General features: G+C 44.4%; 1 protein-coding gene across 1 annotated transcript in view; it reads right to left on the minus strand.

The window, feature by feature from the left end:
• Positions 1 to 21380, minus strand: part of LOC135904297 (alpha-amylase-like) — an 89908-nt gene that overhangs the window by 48213 nt on the left and 20315 nt on the right. Inside the window, exon 3 of the mRNA XM_070533595.1 lies at positions 8706 to 8895. Coding sequence (XP_070389696.1) covers positions 8706 to 8895 — 190 coding nt within the window. The remainder of the gene's footprint in view (positions 1 to 8705; positions 8896 to 21380) is intronic.

Genomic DNA, 21380 nt, shown 5'->3' on the forward strand with positions numbered 1-21380 from the left:
TCGCCTACTACGCGCGGTATAGCCGGCGCGGATGCAACGGACGCCGGGGCTTCGTTCAAAGCGGCGGACATTTTGGCCCGTTCGGAGCTGCCGCAATGCATCCCCGCCAAGCGCGTCCAGGCATGTTTCAGTGCCACGTGTCTTCGTGTGTGCGTGTGTGTGTGCGTGCCCACGCTTGTCAAAGCGCGGCAGCCGGGAAGAGGAGCTCCCCAAGTGTGAAGCGAGGAGGTCTGACCGGCGCCGGCTCGGCTGATGCGTCACCTTGTCCCAACGTGTCTCTCAGCGTGTCCGTGCCCCGCCGTCACGTGACCTAGTCCCGTGACCTTCCCTTTTGCCCTCAACTCCGAGAGTATAAGAGAAGCTGCCCCCGGACGCCAAGAAAGAGACACCGATTTCTTCCATTGAGTTACGTGCTCTCCCGTCTCTCCACTTCGGTCGACCTGACCGGCCGCTCTTTTGCAATGCTAGAATAAACATGTTGTACTGTTAGCAATCGACTCATGCTTTGCCGGGACCTTCGGATGCTTCCAGTTGTGCCCCAGGCCGCCAGGCCAACACTACCCTTGGGGCTTGCGACCCAGGTGCAACAACGGGCGTCAGCACTGAGGTTACAAGAGTAGCTTGATTTCCTTATGAGCCTTGTTTCTGTCGCATCCTTTGGGAGGCCAGCCCCTAAGTGTGCGACGGTACAACAGTTGAGATTTCTCTGCAGAGCGTGTGAGGCCTGTTCCTATGACGTGTTCCTCCACTGTGTTAGTTGCCGTCTGGAGCCGTTGTTCTACTGATCCGTCGCTGCCATCAGAGGTCCAGATAGTAATGTCATCCGCGTAGATTGTGTGATTCGGGGACTCTATGTGGCTTAATTTTTCGGGGAGTCCCATCAAGACGAGATTAAACAGCATCGGCGAGATTACAGTGCCTTGCGGCGTGCCGCCCTCCCCCCCCCCCTCCCCCCTATGTCGATCTCAGGCGATGTGAGCCCTCCAACGGAGATGACTGCTTTCCTATCTGATAGGAAGCTCTTGATGTAGTTATACGTCCGTTGCCCTAGCCTGTTCGTTCGATCTTTTCCAATATGGTTGCATGGTTGGCATTATCTAAAGCCTTCTTAAGATCAAGGCCCAAGGTGGCACTTGGAGTGCGCGTTTTATAATAGATTATCTGATGCTTAATTTGAAGCATCGCATCTTGTGTCGAAAGGTTTCTGCGAAATCCTATCATTGTATCTGGGTATATGTTATTATCCTCTAAGAAGTTACTCACTGCGTTTAAAACTACATCTTCTATTAGTTTTCCGACGCAGGATGTTAGTGAGATTGGTATGAGGTGGTCAATCTCAAGCTTCTTACCAGATGTTGGAATGAGCGTTATCGTCGCTTTCTTCCATTGAGCTGGCACTTCTCCCTTTACCCAAAACTCGTTTATGTATTCTATTAATTTGGCGATCGATTCATCAACGAGGTTCCCGAGAGTCTTGTTGGTTATACTGTCCGGGCCTGGGGCTCAATTATCGTTTAACTTTTGTAGGGCACGTGGATTTTTGCCTCCGTGAGTTCCTCGTCTAATTTTGCGTTTGCATTCCGTTCTATCTAGGATAGCTAGAAGGGGGTGCCTGCGTTAAGTATTTCTGCTCAAATTCATTGAGAAATTCTTCTTCTGTGCCCTCATATGCGTGTGTTAACTTATTAATAGTTTGCATGTGATTTTCCTTGTTACTCTTATGGTCAAGCACGAACCTAATCATGTGCCAGGTTTTACCGGTGCTTGATTGTCCCTCCATGGAATTACATATCTCGTCCCATTGTTGTTTGGTCTATTGCTTAGCATGTTCTTCTATTTTTTGTTGAGCGCGATGCGCTTTCTTGACTTTCTGTCCGGCTTCTGAGCGCTAAGTCCATTCTGAAGCGACTGCTTAGCTTCCCAAATGTGGAGTCTGCTGTCGCATTTTGGAAGTTAGATTCAGGTGGTGCTATTTTAGTGGCAGCTTTGAGGTCATCGCTGAGCTGCTTAGTCAATTGTTCTATGGCTGCGATTGATCGTTGCTGTGTCGTCTCTTGCGTTCTACGAAATAGTTCCTAGTCTACTAATTTAATCGGTCGTTCCTTGGGTTTATTCGGCTCTTCTCTGACGTGTAACTCCGATATGCGGTGGTCGCTACCCAAATATTCCAGTGTGTTGTGCCACGTCGCCTTTTCGATTTTCTTCGTAAAGATTAGGTCTATAGTGATGTCCCTGTTTAGCGCCGTGCCTACTTTGATCGGAGTGACGTTGTCTGTCAAGAGCGTGAGGCTGAATTTTTGCGAGTCGTTCTATAAGTCCCTTCCTTTTGCTCTGGTATATAAATATCGCCACGTGGTTTGTGGGGCATTAAAGCATCCTCCTATAATTACCGTGTTTTCTCCAGCAAGCCTGAGTGTTTTCTCGAATAGGTTCTTGAATTTGTGTTTATGTAGCTTGGGGTTGCTATACACGTTGAGAATAAATAAGCTACGTTCTGTCTTCTTTTGAGCGATGAGTTCCAATAGAATATTGTCAATGTGCATTATATCTGTGTTGTGTAGCACGGAAGGTATGTTTCCGTTTACCAGCGTGGTTAATGCTCTGGTCTCCCCTTCGGCACAGCCAAAAGATCGGTATCCAGCTAGAGTTAGAATCCCGTGTGTATCCTGTAGAATTATGACGTCCGGTGTATCCTTGTCTTTTAAATACTGCTGCAAAACTGACTTTTTGTTTTCGTGACTTCTACAATTCTATTGCCATATCCTGAACGCTTCTTTAGAACGCCTCATTTCGGTTGCGACCATGCGAGGGAGACGGGAGGTTGGAGAGAAGCTTGTCTTATATAATTATGTGGTTGTGAAGGGGGTAAGGATTGTGGTGCTTCTGATGAAACGGAAAGGAGTCCATAATCGTGCGACTGGTTTGCCTGTAGGATGTCTAATCTACTGAAAATTGCTACTATTGCCTTAGCCATTTGATTCATCATTTCCTCCCGTTTTTCATTTGACTTTTGTATCTCTACTAGGGTCTTTTGAATATCGGCTAATGCTTTATCTACCACTGCATTATCTTGCTTATCCCTTCTGGCTTGTGCCTTGTGTTTGATTAGAGGGGGGTCATCCCCTTCGTCCATCTTATCGTCCAGTATTTCAGATCGCTCTTTGGTGCTCGCGAGTGGAGCGGGAGTTACCTGATTTATTTGATTTTTCCTTCCTTGAGAATCTTTATTTCATCGCTCATACGTGCTAGAAAAATCCTCAATTGCGCGTTCTCGTGCTTTAGTTACTTTATCGCGTTATTAATGGCAGTCTCCCCGCCTGCCCCCGGGCGCACGCCATTGACCACGTCTGCCCAGCTCACCTTGGTTTTCTGGTTTGCTGAAGATAATGTCCTAGTTCTGGTCCTGGATCGGGATCCGGGTCGTGTCCCCAGTGTCGTGGAGCCGGACAGGGATAAGGATCTGGTGGCGGATTGAGACCTTGTCCTCGACCTGGAGCGTCGTTCCCAGGCGTTTGGGAGGCCAGGCGTTCCACGAGACTTTGCTCTTTCTTCTCTTGAGGTAGCGTCTTCGCGTTGTCATTCTCGCTGCAGTCTGTGCCATTGTCTCTGTTTAACGATGAAGGGCTTCTTGAATTTGGCTTTGCACGTCTTGTCTGCGTTGGGATGGTCCTCGCCGCAAAACTGACATTAGGATTGGCACCTATGGTCCTTATCTGGGTTTGGTGTTCCACATCCCGCACAAATCTTGTCGGGGTTGGGACATACATCTCCTCTGTGCCCAAGTCTGTTGCATTGGTGACAGAAATCCACTTATTTCCTGTACAGGGAGCAAGGGAGTAGCGCTGCCCTGTATCGTACGTACGTGGGCACTTTGTGACATTCAAAGAGAACAATCGCTGTGGTAGTAATACTGAGTCTCATTGCTGCTACCGCCGTTGAGTTTTTGCTCGTAACCACCGCTGTGGTGATGTCTCTTGGGCACTCGTCGATTGGGATTCCACTGATGACTCCTTTGGCCGTCATGTTAGGCGCTGTCTCGTAAGCATTGGTCTCGTAAAACGTGCCTTGAATCTTGATACGTGCTACTTCCTGATATTTGTTTGCATGCTCTTGATCTGGCGTACTGACAATCAGGATATTTTGATGATTGTTGGGGCAGACAATGTACTCCTCCCTTTCGTCTCGAGAGATGCCTGCCGCATCTTGTACCTCCGCTGTGAGTTGAACTATACCGTGCTCGGATAATTTGAGTCCTCCACGTGGTCTGCTCACAATCCTGTAATTCTCTCTCGGCAAATGTGGCATCCTGCTTGCCTTGCGTATTTGCTGTAGCCTGCCTTTCCACGGGCTATTGTTGCGCTTGTCGAGTCGCGTCGGCGACAAGGTGCTCTCGCGATGTTGGGATCTTCTGCGTCTGACCTGCTTTCATACCTTGCTTATATCCATTTCCTGCAGGGATATGCTGCGCCCCTCTGCGGTGACTACCATTGTTGAGAAAATGATCGGCAATTGTTGACAAGGGCAGCCCTGGCACCTGGCCTCGCGGCTCTCCCGCCACGAGGTCCAACAAAAATATTGTCGTAGAGGCTTGAAAAATGGGAATCCCACCTGGTTTTCGGTATCCACTTGTTCCTGAGAAGGAGCTGAATTCGCTGGTGCGCAATAGCGGGTGTCTTTCTGGCAATTTGCGCAACAAAAACATTCGTGGATTAAGGAGCCGACATGATCTGCATCCACTCCCTCCTGCGTCTTCTTCTTCTCCTAAAGGAGCAATGACACAAAAATTTTCGATCTTGTTTTTTCTGCTGCAATAAGTAGCTAACGATCCAGTAATCACGGCATCACACATCATTCGATTCACGGCGCGACAAGTAATTATTTGGAGCCTTGTTTGTAGGGAATATTCCAAGTCAATACAATCAACGTCTCCACATTTGTGACAGAGACAATATAATTAGTCTTCCCGACGTCATTGGTAATGATGAGAAAACATGTTAGCCAGGCTGGTAGCTTCGCCACTGCAATCAGCGGCGGCTGCGCTCATCGCTTGCGAGTCAGAATAACGCCAACGATTCACTATATCGCGCAACCTTTTATAACATGCACCCTTCCGAGGTCACTTTGTGTTATTTCGCGGCAGAAACAAATTTTAGCCGATTTTGGTGCCGCCGTCAGCGGCGAAAGAGGTCAGCGTCACGACCAGGGGAAAAAAGAGTACTAGGACGATCGGAGCGCCGAAAAACTTGCTCACAGGACCCGCCTCGACGGTAGCGCAAATTCGTGATACAGAGTTTTTTCGGTTGTTTACATACCTTTCTTGATTACAATGCCGCGTGTTGGTGCGTTTTGCAGTTGGCTGTGCGCACGTATTCTAAAATTGGTTTTAAATATGTTCTGAGCTTTATTGGCCGTTCATATTTTGCAGACGATGTGTGTATGCCCACATAAATCGATCTCGCACGCTAACTCAACTTCCAAATTGTGTGTCAGTACTCCTTTAAAGTAATGCCGTTCGGAATGTGCACCGGCCCGGCTACTTTCGTACGGTTGATAGATAACATCCCTCGTGGCTACAAGTGGAATACCTGTCTCTGCTACCTTGACGACATCGTCGTTTTTTCTCCAGATTTTCCAACCCCCCTTGTTCGTCTTCGTCAGATTCTCACGTGCCTCACCTCTGCTGACCTTCAACTTAACATAAATAAGTTCCATGTTTCTGCACGCCAGCTTACGATACTAGGTCACGTCTTCTTCAAGGAAGGCGTTCTTCCGGACCCCCCGAAGCTCCGTGCCGTAGCTCAATATCTCAAACCCGATTCTCTGAAAACTCTTCGAAGTTTCATTGGGCTGTGCGCGTATTTTCGTCAATTTGTGAGCGACTTTGCTTCTATCATCGCGCCGCTTACCAACTTTCTGACAACCTCTAGCGGCCTATCTGCTTGGTCAGGAGCGTGCGACGAATCTTTTCTGACGCTGCAGCGCTTACTAGCATCACTACCAAGCCTTCGGCACTTTGACCCGATCGCGTCTACGGAGGTCCGTACCTGACTAGCAGTGCCAGCCTTGGTGCAGTACTGGCTCAAAGAAAACCAGGATACCAAGGATACGTTGTTGCTTACAGCAGTCGAGCCCTTAAGAATGCCGAATGTAATTATTCCGTCACTCAGAAAGAGTGCCTCGCATTCATTTGGACTTTGCCTAAGTTTCCTCCCTACCTTTATGCCGTTCTGTTGACGTGACCATCATACTGTATGTGGGCTCCCGTAGCTGAGAGATCCCTCGGGACGTCTTGGTCGTTGGGAACTTCTCCTGCAAGAATAAGACACTCGGGCTGTGTGCCAATCCGGCCGCAAGGTCTCGGACGCTGATGCGCTGTCCCGCTTGCCGTCAGCGTCTGACACGGCTTCTCCTCAGCTTCATCGACTCCCTTGTCGCCTATTAACTTCGCAGACATGTCGTCGGAGCAAAGCAAGGATGCATGAATTTGTGAACTTCTTAACTTTCTAACTGATCCATCAGGTTATCGAGCTTCAAGAACTCTTTGTCGCCAAGCCTCCCATTTCAGTATTCAAGACGGTCTCCTCTGTTGGCGAAATCACAGGTCTGATGGCCGCAGGTGTCTGCTATTGGTACCCCGCCACATGCGGACGGAAATCTGCGCTGCTTTCCACACCGACCCACAAAGCGGTCACGCCGGCGTTCTCAAGACCCACAACCGCCTGCGTCAACGATACCACTGGCGCGGAAGGTACGCATTTGTGTGCAAATACATACGTGCTTGCACTGCCTGTCAGCATCGCAAGTCTCCACCTCAACGCCTGGGATGTACACTTCAACCTCTCCCTTACCCGGCCCATCCATTTGACCGCGTCGGTATCGATTTATACGACCTGCTTCCCTCGACCACCTCCGGAACTAACTCGATAATTGTCGGCGTGAACCACCTCACGCACGCGTTACGCAGAGACTGCAGCTTTGTCCGCAGCCACAGTGAGAGACGTTGCGTTTTTCATCTTACGCAACTTCGTCCTGCACCACGTTGCTCCCGTAAACTCTTGACCGACAGAAGACGTGTTTCTCTGTCAGCTGCTATTCAAGCCTTCCTCATTCAGTGCAACATCGTTCATAGCATGACATCTGCACACCATCCCCAAACGAGTGGGTTACCTGAACGATTTAATCGTACTATCGGTAATATGCTGAAAATTTACACCCCATCGGACCAAACCAATTGGGACACCGTCCTTCCATTCATCACATATGCGTACAACACTGCTATGCACGCGACCACAGGATTCTCGCCGTCCTTTCTCTTGTACAGACACGAGCAATCATTCACGCTGGACACTATACTTCCATACACATCTGACTCCTCTAAATACACTCCTATTGCTGATGTTCCCAGGTACGCCGAAAACTGTCGACAATTGGCCCGTTCATTCGCAACCGAGGACCGAGGTCACCAGCAGCTAAGGCACGACACCGACCGACCTCTCCCAACTTTCGCGACTGGTGCCCTCATTTGGCTGTAGATTACTCCGAGTAACCCTTGGTTTTCCTCCAAATTACTGGCCCGATGTCGTGGGCCCTACCGCATCTTCACTCGGACATCTGTACTCAATTATGATGTGGAAGCTTTAACACTATCCGATGACTTACGTCGTCGTGGTCGCGAAATAGTCGACGTCAGTCGCCTCAAGCTCCATTATGACTCCGCTATACTATCAACGCATTAAGTCCCCACGAAGGCTGCGCTATTCCAATGTATCAACGAAGGCGAGATGACTACGAAGCAGCCAAGAATTCAAGCCAATGTGTTGGCTGTAGCCATGCGACCTGAGCTTGCACTTTCCCGGATTTTCGGCCGCTTGATGCCTGCCGTTTCTTGACGCTAACCTTTGGCGGTAGACGTTCCTTGACGTCTAGATGTCAATAAATCACGTGACACACGTAATATGGGTAGGAATTCGTGCCTGATGTTGTAGTAATTTGATGCTGATTTCCAGCTTACGACTTTTTCAAGCATTCGCATTCCTACTCATAGGAAACAAAATTAGGGAACTGAAACCAATGTACACGTTGTGATGAGCGGGTGAAAATCCAACCATTCCTACTTTTGTCTAAATAAAATTGTTTTAAATGGAGCAATATGCCCCGTGATGTTCCTTTTCTTTTTTTTCTTCGTTACCAGAAGTTCTAAAAAAATGTCGTCTAGAGCATGCAGCACAAGACGTCTGTTTTAGCGCTCGCCTGCTTGGCACTGCATACCTCAATGGGCATTTGAGTTCAAAAGCCCAATCTCTCAACGAGGCCTAGTTATCAATTGGGATTGTTTCATTGACATTGAAAACAAACCATACGGGAGCAATATCGGCAAGTTTCAGCTATTTGCTAATAATACTTTATCTTCCTCAGCAGTTTGGTCATTTGAATGGGTGACCCATAGAGCAACCTGAAGGTACTGACATTCCTTGCGCGACAAGCCTTAATGTCCGTGCAGCCGTGTAAAAGAATCTACTTTAGTTACCGTCCTAATTATTTACATTGTACGACATGTAGAAATAACAGGATAAAAAACGAGCAGTAGCAGTGCTATCATGGCTTAGCAAAAATCCTAACACTAGCAGCACTTTCCATATACTTGTCCCTAAAATGGGCTAGGAATCAGGGACAGACACAAAGCAGATTCGATAAATTTTTCTCACCTGCTGCGCGTCTCCGTAGTTTTCGATGGCGCCTGATTCGCTCCCACAATGTTCTTTCCTGTTAAAGTCATCTGCGCCGTACGGCACGGCCGGGTAGCTGAATTCATCGTAACTGAAAGCGCTCCCTGCTGTGCCCTTCTTTATCTGCAGGGTGCCAGTCATGTGATTGATTACGACGTCCACGTACACTCTGTAGGTACAAAAGCGCACAATTCTGAGTATTTCCCCACTGAATTCAGGAAAAGGTGCGCAGGAAGTTCATGTACATTGTTGAACATGTTATATGTGCGAGTGCGTGCGCACGCGCTAGTTCTGCTCAGCTTGATTGGTAGGTGGCTGGAAAAGACGAATATATATCTGCATTGATAACTGGGAGTAAAGCTTGAGTCCGAGTAGCAAGGCCTCGCAACTATTGATATGGACAGGCGCTACGAGCTGCGAATGTTGAAGATACTGGTGCTCCAAGTGCAAACAACCCCGGGTTATTTGCAGCATACAGCTTCATACAATAATTACTACAGGCAACTCTGGTGCTAGTGTCTAGGGAAACTGTAATGGGAGCGGCTACGCCAGTGTAGGAATTACGGGGAGCGCATGGGTTTGCCTAACTTCGCCCTTCCTACTTCAAACGGTTTCGTGGCTTTGCAAACTCGTCATATTTAACAATGTACTCCGGAATAAATAATCAAATAAACATTATTAAAATTGTCTAACGGCAGGATACGAACACAAGACGTCTATCACAGAAGGCCGATATTGAAACCATTGAGCCATGGACGCACGCATCGCAAGCGATATGAAAGGCCTCTATGTATTTATCGGAGGCAACCCAGTGCCTTGAGACACTCCGCGTATTTCGATTTGGCCACCTCGACAAGCTCAATCGTTGCAATTAGTAGCGATTGTGCGTGTTCGCAGCATCTTCTTCACATATATTGCTGTGAAATCTACGACAATGACCGAATATGAAGCCTAAAAAACAAAGCCACGAAAACCTCTGAATCCAGAAGCACGAAGATCAGATAAATCCATGTACTTCCCATCATTCCCATGGTGTCTCAAACATTGCAGCGCCAGAGTTCCCTCTAGTATATTGCACGGAACTGTGGTTTGAAAAGTGTATGCGTAATGCGAAAATATCGCTCCTTAGCAAACGTAGGCTTCAGCAGGCTGCGTTGACATTCATATCCCTGGGGCTACGTATACGTCGCTTTGAGAAACCGCGCATTGAAACGTTCACTGTACGAAGATAATGTTTGATTGCGCAAGTTTGCCAACGTCTCCTTAAAGCAGAGATTGAGCCCAGGAACAAGTGCTTATGTCATCGGCATCGTGTGCACAAGAGACTGGAAATCAAATGTCGAAACAAGTGATTTTAGTCTGATGCATGCGCACTACCTTTAGCTTTTAAAACGTTACGATGAAATACGCTTATTTGTGGGAGGTAGTGAATGTTGATCGCGGGGTGTTTCGCTTGCTTGCTCGCTTCATGTATGATGACGGGAACCCACTGAGGGGGATTGGCCAAGAACGCAGCGGTTCAGCGGATGGGTTGAGATAACGCTTGATATATATATATATATATATATATATATATATATATATATATATATATATATATATATATATATATATATGGCTGAAGTTAAAATTGTACCGGAATATAAAGTAGTCAACCTAAGTTTAAAACGTTTCGTTTCCAAAGAAAAACGTGTGCTTGATGGAAAGAGATGAAATTGGAAGTTCATAAATTTTAGTCGATTTCAAAGTGCAATTCCTTTTATTCTTTCCTGAAACCAAAAAAATTGTCAAGTGGGACGCAATCTGGGCCAACGTCGGCGTCCACTATTGCCTAAAATTTCCCCCGTTGCATACGATGGCCACCGGTCGAATAAGTCGGTGTTCCGATGCTGAAAGCGTTTGAGACGGGCGACGTGAACGACGTCGGTCTTGCTAGAGCGGCGGTCAGTGGCCGTGAGGTACGATGTCATGTACGTGACATCACCGATACGGGCCACAATCACAAAGTGACTGGTGTACCCGGGCCAGTAACTTTCCTATGCACTGCGCTTGAGGAGTGCCGTCCACAGCCGCACTGAGTCGCCTTTGGTATGCGATATCCGCTTATGACGCTCGTCATAACGAGTCTTGGGGTGGTCTTGTAAGGGAAAAGTACGAAATTACGCCGGGCCTCCTCAATGCGGTAGACCATCTCGGTAAGGGAAGGTTCGTCCTTTTAGGAAACTGGTAGACTGGAACCAACTGCGACGCATGATTCGCAGATGCAGAGAAAATTAATAAAGGTCTGTACCTGGATGTCGCAAGCTGTGCAGTATTACATGCAAAAGATATGAAAAGTAAATCAATTTCCCAATTTTTGCGTTTGAAATCGACACACGTGGAGAGCATGTTGCCCAAAGTCCTGCCAGCCCATTCAGGGAGACCGTTACTCGGCGGGTGGCACGAAGTCGCATGACGATAGTGAGACACAGAAAGACGACGCTGTTCCTCAATAGCATCGGCAACAAGTTGCCGGGCACGGGGACTGATGGAGACATGAGGGGATTCATGACGAAAAATTGTGAACGGCAGCACGAAATGAGGAAATTTAGCAGTGGTTGCTGCAGGAATTGTGTCACTTGGTGAACGTAGACTATAATCCATTGGTTTCCATTGGTTTAATGCGTAACAGGGCCTAACAGGTAAATACAAGCAATCTCTAGAGGTGATATAGGGAGTGCGACAAGATGGAGAATCGAGGCGGCCTACTATTCGGACTTTTGTAGAGCTGACATAGATCACAGCTGGTAACGTACGTAGTCGTATATTGGCGCATCTTCGGAAGTCCATATTGTAGAAGGAAGCGGGGCTGAAAAAAAAGGTAGCCAAACTGCTATCGTTGAGTTGCTGTGTACGATAAATAACAATGTCGGGAAGCGGAGGGTCAAGAATGGCGCGATATTCTTCGAAATCGCCGGCGTCGCACTCAGTTGTAGGAAAGGGAAGCCGCGAAAGATACTCCGCGTTTGTGTTACGGTGACCGTTTTGTAAAAAACCTCGTTCATTTTCTTGCAGTAGTCAGCACCAACGAGCTAGTTGACCAGAGGGGCCACGCAGACCAGTGAGCCAAGATAGCGCATGATGAGCGGTGGCAAATGAGATTTGGCGTGACTACACACTAAGAAAAAAAAGAGTACCTCTTACTCTTTTCGGAGAGTCTGGATTCGCCACGTGTACGACACACTTTGTGGGAGACACCCGAACTCTCTTTCGGCAGAGAGTCCCGAGACTATCCGTGCTCAATACAAGGTGTTTGCGTGACTCCGCACACAATAGTCATGCACACTCTGTTGTAATAGTCGCCTATACCCTCTCAAAAGGGTTACAAGACTAGTGCTGAGGGAGTCCGTTAACAATTCTAAATGAGTCGAACGACTCAAGATAAAAGGGTGACATGACCACTGCTGAAGGATTCGGTCAACTCTTCTTGACGAGTCTGATGACTCCAGCAGTGTGTGTCAAGTCACCCTTAGTGCGTGGTGCAGGACTCTTGTAAATGGAGTAAAATAACTAATCCATGTAAGTCGTTTGACTCTCGGATGGCAGTGTCGAGCCGCTTTTCAAAATGTGTCACCAACTTTTGCTGTAATTACACATGACTATGGCTAGTTCTCAAGATGGCTACTGTGAAAAGACAACATATAAGAAAGAACCCATAGCAAACTTGCCAAAAAGGACGTGGCAGGTTAGCAACAAAATGTTAACATTTCATCACCCTTTGTTGTCTTCTGGAAAATTCAAATGTATTAGTCAGCACAGAATCACCATGAAAGCAAGACAGTTCTCATTACCATTAAACTGGAATCAATAGCCAACCAAGCAAAACAGTCTTAAATAAACATCCAATATGTAGCCTGCAGGTGCATATGCATGACACTGCAACGCAACTCAGAACCATAATGAGACCCCAAAATATTATGTAACTCATGTAGAAGTTCAATTCAGCACTGCACAGGTCTCTAATGTCAAAACATTTATAAGTTAAACCTATTTCACTGTTCTTCGAGACGTTTTTATTTAGAACTTACGATTTAACATTTTAAGCAAGTAAGCTACACAACAAATAAAGAAGGCCGCACTTATGTACAAAGGAGACCCAGATAATCAAGTGCAATAAAAACAATATTCCAACTTAGATTACATAATCTATGCGTTATACTATGCTTGCTGAAAACAACTGGTTGGCAATTGATAATCCAATCTAACAGTAAGAACAGCTGTCTTACCTTATGGTACTCTTGTTGGCACTTTTCCCCCACAACTTGTGTGTGTTAGCGTCAGTTGAAAATTGATCTGAAAAATACCACATTAAAAAGTTGTTCATCAATTTTATTGTCATACAACATGCAACAGTGTATAAAAGCTTCACAACAGATAATATTACAAAAATAAATAGAGCAAAATTTATACTAATTGTTTATTTATGTTGACAAACATACTTTTTAAGACGAAGTATAATAGCTGACAGACAATTTCGCAGATTGCAATAACCACTAATACAAAACTTGCCATAATGCAAACACGCTGACAAAATATGTAGCACAGGTAGCTGTATTTTGTTACGGCAAAGATAGCACATGAATAATGAGGACAAGGGAGTTAGCAGAACACAAACTATACCCAGCTGCATGCATGCAGCTGTAACAATACACATGGTGCACCGAGGTCCAAAAGAAACAAAGAGGAAAATGTGAGGAAGGCTTCTTTTACTCATCACAAGCTATCCTGTAAGAGCAGACAGATTATGCACTGGCTGTAATGTACCCTCAGCACATACGTAAATAAGTTAGATTAGATGCCACATTTACAAATCACTCATACAATGTTCTTGTGATAGTCCTTATTCCGATTTTTAACTTGGAAAGCATGACTGAGTTATGTAATGCTTCCCTACACTTTCGCACATATGCAGAAAGAAGTGTTGCTATAAACACGGGAGATCATGGAAGGATGACTGACACATACTTCTTTTAATTCTTTTGTCTTGGTCTTTATGATTATCTACCACAGTAGTCTTTTGTAGAGTGAAACACATTCAGATAATAAATACACTGTGGGCAACAAAGTGTGAATACCTGTTCTTGATTTCTACCTTTTTCAAGTGTCCCACTAAGGTAAGATTGGTGCAAAAAATTGTCTTCCCAATGTATGCGTTCCCACAAAACAGGAGCAGATGATAAGCCACATTAATGGTGCGTGAAATAAAACATCTGTTCTTAACTTTCTGTTCTTAACTTACCACTGCCATTGCAATCTGGTGCGATTTTCTGCTTTGTTGTGTACTCTAGCACAGGTGCTACGCAGTTCACTTGGTGCCCAAAGCAACTCTCACACTATAGCAGGATGTCAATTTTGTTTTTCAAATTCTAAGCGAAACTCGGGTTATGGGGGACAATTGTAAACTTATAGTTTTGCTTTGTATCATCATAATGTTGTAGAGCAGGGTAGAAAGCAAGAACAGATATTTATAATTTGGGGTCCCATTGTGCATTGCATGGATATGTTTCAGTGAATGATAAAACTACTTGGTAGATAAGAGAATTAACTTCGAAGTCTACCATATCAGTAACTGGAAATTTTATGTGTAATTGAAATTTTGTGATTCCCAGTGATGAAGAAACAGTTTTGATAATATGTGTCAAGGCAACTAAGTCACTCATGCTCACAAAGGAAACAAAATAAAAACAACCAAGATTGCAACAAGTTCCAACTTGCAACCAAAAGTGAGACACCTCACATGACTGACTTATGTATTTACTGAGCATGATTTACATCTAGCGCATAATCTGCTTGTACAAGATGACGAACAATTAGTTACTGTTGCTTTCTCTCTGGGGCATTTGGCTCTTCTGAACACATGCACATTGTGTGGCAAAGCTGCGTGGATGTAGCTGGGCACAGCTGTTATTCAGCATCAGTCTGTTCTTATGGTCCTGTACTATTATCATTGTAATTTATAATTAGCAAATAGCCTAACTATTGGGTTTATCAGCTCCATTTTAAACAAAACATACTGACAGATTTCCCTGTTGATCGCTAACAAAGTGATGGGTAAATCATTTCAGATTTCAAGAAACAGCTGTGGAACAGAACAAATGCTGAAGACAGAAAATCTACAATGACCAGTACCTTCTTTATTAAATGCCATGTACTAGATTTTTCTGCAATGAATACCATTATAACCAAAAATTGTAGCCTGAAAAAATAATTGGGAAATATTTACAAAAGTGACAGAGATTAGAACTGCATGTTAATTACATATGTCTTCTTAAACAAGATCACAATAATTGAAGTTTCATTAATTTTAGCAAAACACTGACATCCCATTATTGAAGCTAGTCAGTGCTGAAGGTATTGTTAGTTTGTAGGAGTCCTCAGACTAGCAGCTCTGAAATATTTGTCACCATACTTGGTGGAACATGCTTTGCTCTTTCGGATATTACTTTGCCAAAAAGCCTTCTGTAATCCTTGTAGGGCAATTCTGTGTGGAAAAGAAATCTATTTGATCATTACTTTTTGGGTATATGTATCTCAGAACTGGTGCTAGTCTGAGTTCTTACAAAGTAGACGTTATTGAGTACTGTAATTCTAATGCCTGCCACAGCTAAAATTTATGTTAGTGAAAATTGTCGCACTGTCATGAAGCAGTTATGTTCAATAATTAGTGGCAGTCACCGGTGAAACACTCAGTACAAAACACAAATATATGGAGTCAAAATTTAAATGTCCAACAAAGTCACGTCTCAAGTCTACATTTCACAGAACTGTCTTTTTTTCTGTTAGTGTGCCAATACCAATCGCACATTCACAAACATTTTAGTATTGCACTTCTGGTAAATGCAGGAAAATTCGCCGTCTTTAACAGAAGCCCTTGGGAAGACAGCCCATATTTGCTTCGACAAGAGGACTTGCCTTAAGCTTTGCGTCGCTATGTTGTAGGTCACTGTAGCAAGGGGAACGTTTTGCTGATTGAATATTACTCGAAATATTTTTATTATTTGTACTAGAGGTTTCAAAAGAGAGCCAATTGTAGAGTTCTTCATGCAGATTTCATATATTCCATTAGTTTTTGTTTAGCTGCTTCGTGAGTTATGTCCTATACAACGGCGAAATACATAGTGATATTTGCGGGCACTTTCTTGTGTATTAAATTTTCACAAAAAAGCAGTGTGCTGCAGCTAACTCAGCTCCCTGTAGACTGCCAGGTGCCGATATCTATTCAAACAGCACGTAAAGTTACTAGAAGTATGCAAGATTAGTAGGCAGGCAGGCAGGCCTGCTACTAAAATTATTGAGAATACTTCAATAATTTTTTCTCACAATAGCATGAGAATAACCTCGTGCTTTATAATTGTCCTTTACAAATTAAATTTGGCATACATACTCTTCAAGATAAGCAGAATACCAGTATCTAATTGAAATTGCAATCTAAAAATTATTTAAAGTGGCCTAATATTTTTTGCATAATTCCAGTAATTGTACAAGCTGTTTGGATAGGTATCGCCACTTTGCGGTATACACCTAGCTAAATAAGATACAGCATGAAACCATTTGCGAAACTTTTACACACAAGTGCCCATAAAAATATATTGCCACTATGTAGGACATAACTAAACACCAGCTACACAAAAACCAATGACAATTCAAATCTACATAAAACTGCCTATGAATAGCAGTACATTCAAATTTCTAGTACAAATTAAAAATGTTGTTTCGAGGAGCATTTCCCCTTAATAAGTGGGTGTCAGTGTTTCTACCAAAGGGTTACAAAACTCCTTGAGGCATACCATAGGGAGTTTTATAAATAGCACACACATGCATCTGTCTAAAAAGTCCCATGCCCTGCTTGCATTCCTTAGACATTTTTCTGCATTCTGTTGTATGACACCATTTGCATCCCTTAACACTGAGGGCGCAAAACCGAAAAACAGCCTATTAATACACTTAATTTTTAGCCTGTAAAGGGGTTGTATGCGAATGGGGGCAGCCAACTCTAGCATGAGAATAAACAAATATTTGTTCTCGCATTAATGAAACCAGTCAAAATATAATCTCGCAAATGTGGAAATGAATGCACAAAGAACCTTGCTGATTGTTACATTAGTGTCCCGAACAAGATCTTTTGATGTTTATAATTCCTAGTTTTATTCACTTTCCTCTAGTAACTGGGCTTTGACCTAGAATACTCAGTGTAGGAGACTAACCCAGGCCTGGAAGCCAATATTTAAATCTGAAATAGACATTCATCCCCCGACCACATGGCACTGCTACGTCATCAGAAGAAACATGCATCCATGGACATATAGTCTGTAAAATTATTTTTACATGATCTGTAGCGTTACTCTTGCACTAACAAATTCTGAAAATTAGGAAATACATCTGCTATTTAAAGCACTGCTGCAAACCCGTGTGTTTGAGAAATGCAATACTCAAAAGGTGTAATACAACCAATGTGTGCATGAAACCTATGCTGCCTTTGACATTCGTCAGTGTGGCAAATAAGCACTGAGAAATGCCAAGGGTATCATAGCTTTGATGTCTCAAACCTTGTAAGCGAGTACCAGTATCTTTGCAGTGAAAGAAGTCACATTATTGCCAGACTTATGAGGGGAACCAATGTTTCTCTAGTTCAATGATGATGATGATATGTGGTTTTTAATGGCGCAAGGGCCAGTTATGGCCAAAGAGCGCCATGACAAATGGTAGTTAAAGGATTTATTCTGAATGGCGTGGACAGTGAATTTATTATGGTAGGTGTGACATGGCTGTATAAGGGCCTAAAAACTTTCGCTGTAAATGACGTAAATACATAGCTAGTAAAATGATGACACTGATTAGTTATGGACGTGGACGATGGCAGTTGTATTTTGATAAAAACATATGAAAACGAGAGAACAGTTACACTAAATCATTAAGACGGCCCTTGAATGTAAGGGCTGGTAATCACGTGTTAATATTTCTTGGACAAATTATTTTCAGAATGTCGGTTTCAGCTAAGAAATCTAAAACTATTTGCAGTTTAAAAAGCGGTTCATCACTGAGAAAAAATGCAGGGTGAAGTGGTATATTTTCCCGATATGCAGAAGGGAAATACTTTTTCCTCTCTGTTTCCATTGCAGGGCACTGGATAAGAACGTGGAGGACCGTTAGGCTATCGCCGCACCTACTACAAGTAGGAGGATCCCCGCCAGTCAAGAGGTAGGAGTGAGTACTGTAAGTGTGTCCTATTCTTAATCGGCAAAGGAGTACTTCTTTGTACCGTGCTGTTTTGTCACTTATCCAATTCTGCAGTTTTGGTTTTATAATACGTAACTTATTCAATGTCTGTGTATCCCACTCTGCTTGCCAATGTTTCCTCAATCTACGGCGCAGAAAGGGCTTTAGGTCTGTGGCAGGAATGGGGATATTTCCATCTGTGTCGCTAAAACTCACTGACGTAGCGTTTTCGTCAGCAGCTACGTTGCCTTTTATACCTTTATGGCCAGGTACCCAGCATAGGGTAATCGCTTGGTTGCACATATACGCGAAGCACAACAAGCTATAGAGCTCATTCAAAACTGGATTACCATGATTTCGTAAGCTAATTAGGGCTCTCACGACACTTAGTGAGTCTGTAAATACAACAGCCTTAGCGATATTTCTGCGCCTTATGTTTTTAATAGCCGAAAGTATAGCGTACGCTTCTGCCGTGAAGATACTAGTGTGTGGGTTTAGTGGTCCAGATGTTGAAAATGAGGGTCCGAGAGCTGCGTACGCAACACCAGCAGGAGACTTTGAGGCATCTGTGTAATATTCGTCACAGGAATACTTCTCTTTAAGTTCTAGAAAATGAGATTGTATGTGGGCCTCAGGTGCTTGTTTCGATATTTCTAAGAAGGAGATGTCACATCTTATAGTCTGCCACTCCCAAGGCGGTGGAAGCCGTGTAGGAGCCATTAGGACATTGTGTAAAAGAGGGACCCCTGTGTTTTCTGAGAGCGCTTCCAACCGGAGGGACAGAGGAGGCCTTGTGGCCGGGTGGTTACGAAACAGCCTAGCAGTGGACAAGTCGCTAATAGTGGAATGACAAGGATGTTTAACATCTGAGCTAACTTTCAGGGCGTAGGAGAAAGTTAAATATGTCCTTTGGTAGTGCAATGACCATTCGTTTGATTCGACGTAGAGGCTTTGCACAGGGCTAGTCCTAAAGGCGCCTGTAGCAAGGCGGATACCTAAGTGGTGAATAGGATCTAGCATTTTCAAAGCGCTAGGTGCGGCAGAATTATAGACTATTGCTCCGTAGTCAAGCCGTGTTAATATTAGGCTTTTGTAAAGTTTTAGAAGGCACCGTCTGTCGCTTCCCCAAGATGTACGTGATAAGAGCTTCAGCAGATTGATAGTCTTGAGGCACTTTGCCTTAAGGTGCTTCAGGTGTGGCACAAAGGTTAGTTTACTGTCTAGAAGGATCCCTAAGAATTTGTGTTCACAGCTCACAGATAACCGTTCTCCATTGAGATTGATTACGGGTTCCGGCAGTATACCTCTCTTATTAGAGAACAGAACGCACGTACTTTTTCTCGGATTTAGCTTAAAACCATTTTCGTCCGCCCACTTAGATAATTTATTTATGCAAAGCTGCACATGTCGCTCACAGATACTTGGATTACATGATTTAAAACCTATCTGGATATCATCTACGTATACAGAATAAAACATATTACGTGGTATGGCAGTCTGGATGGAGTTCATTTTGACAATAAAGAGAGTGCAGCTCAGCACACCTCCTTGTGGAACACCAGCCTCTTGCGTAAATGGACGAGACAGAGCGTTACCAACTCTAACACGGAAGGTGCGATCCGAGAGGTAACTCTGAATGACGCATAGCAAGTTGCCTCTAACTCCCATTTCAGACAGATCACGGAGGATTCCAAAGCGCCAGGTTGTGTCGTATGCCTTCTCCATATCTAACAATACGGACAGGAAAAACTGTTTATGGACAAAGGCATCACGGATATTTGTCTCGATGCGGACAAGGTGATCTATTGTGGATCTACCCTCTCTAAAACCGCACTGTAAGGGATCGAGTATCTTGTTGCTTTCAAGAAAATGGATGAGGCGACGGTTAATCATTTTCTCAAATAATTTGCATATACAACTTGTCAGAGCTATAGGCCTATAACTGTCGGGTGAGGAAGGGTCCTTGCCCTCTTTGAGAATGGGGATTATGATTGCTTCTTTCCAGGCAATCGGAATGTAGCCTGCGGAGAACATAGCATTGAAGAGTGACAGTAGTGTTTCTTGGGTTTCAGGGTGTAGGTGTCTGATCATCGCATACATTATTCTGTCACTTCCTGGGGCGGACTTGTTGCAATAGTTCAGTGAGGCCTGGAACTCAGCCATTCCAAATGGACGATTGTATGCTTCGTTGGATGAGCTGTTCCCACCCAATTTCATTTGTTCTGCTAGTCGCTGGTATTTTAGGAATGTATCTGTATAATGAGATGCACTTGAAATGTGCTCGAAATGTGCTCCTAGACAATCTGCCTGATCCTCAAGAGTGTCTCCTTGTGTACTTAATAAGGGTAAGGGATGAGTTTCGCGACCTTTTATTTTGTTCACCCTGTTCCAGGCTTTTCGTTCTTCTGTATACGAGTTAATGCTGCTGATGTAGTTTTTCCAACTTTCTCGTTTAGCGCGGCGGCGCGTTCTTCTACCTTGCGACTTGATCGCCTTGAATTGAATCAGATTCTCTGTGGTTGGGGAGTTACGGAGGAGGCTCCAAGCCTTGTTCTGCTTTTTCCTGGCTTCCCTACACTCCTCATTCCACCATGGGATACGTCGTTTCGAGGGCGAACCATTTGTTTGGGGAATGCATACCAATGCAGCCTCAATAATGAAAGCTGTTATGTACGCTACTGCGTCGTCTAAGCTAAGATCAGAGATATCATTCCAGGGCAGCTGCGTTAGTTCGCGAAACTTTGTCCAGTCGGCTGAGTCGACTTTCCATCGAGGAAGATGTGCATGACAATCACTTTGTTTTTTAAGGTTTAGAACGATGGGGACGTGATCACTGCCATAAAGGTTATTAATGACATCCCACTGGAGATATGGCACAATTGTACTAGACGCTATGCTTAGGTCTATCGAAGAAAATGTTTTATGTGTAGGGCTGTAAAATGTTGGCTTTTTCTTGTTAAGCAAGCAGGAACTTGAAGTGAATAGGATGTTTTCAATAAGCCGTCCTCTCGCGTCACAGCGCGAATCCCCCCACAGTGTGCTATGCGCGTTTAGATCACCGACGACAATGTAAGGGTGACGAAGCTCATCAATAAAGCTTTGAAATGTTGCGCTAGAGAGTTGATAACTTGGGGGGATATATACAGACGTGATGGTAACTAGTTTATTGAATAGAACTGCTTCGATAGCCACTGCCTCAAGAGGAGTTTGGAGTTGCAGTTGCCGACAAGCAACGCCTCTGTCGACTATTATTGCGACACCACCGGACGATGCAACAGCATCATCTCGGTCTTTCCGGAAAATAACGTATTGCCTAAGAAAGTTTGTTTGTGTCGATTTAAGATGTGTATCCTGAACACACAGCACCTTTGGATTGTATTTGTGTAAGAGTTCTTTGAT

This window comes from Dermacentor albipictus, chromosome 2 (assembly GCF_038994185.2).
Source record: "Dermacentor albipictus isolate Rhodes 1998 colony chromosome 2, USDA_Dalb.pri_finalv2, whole genome shotgun sequence".
Taxonomy (NCBI): Eukaryota; Metazoa; Arthropoda; class Arachnida; order Ixodida; family Ixodidae; genus Dermacentor; species Dermacentor albipictus.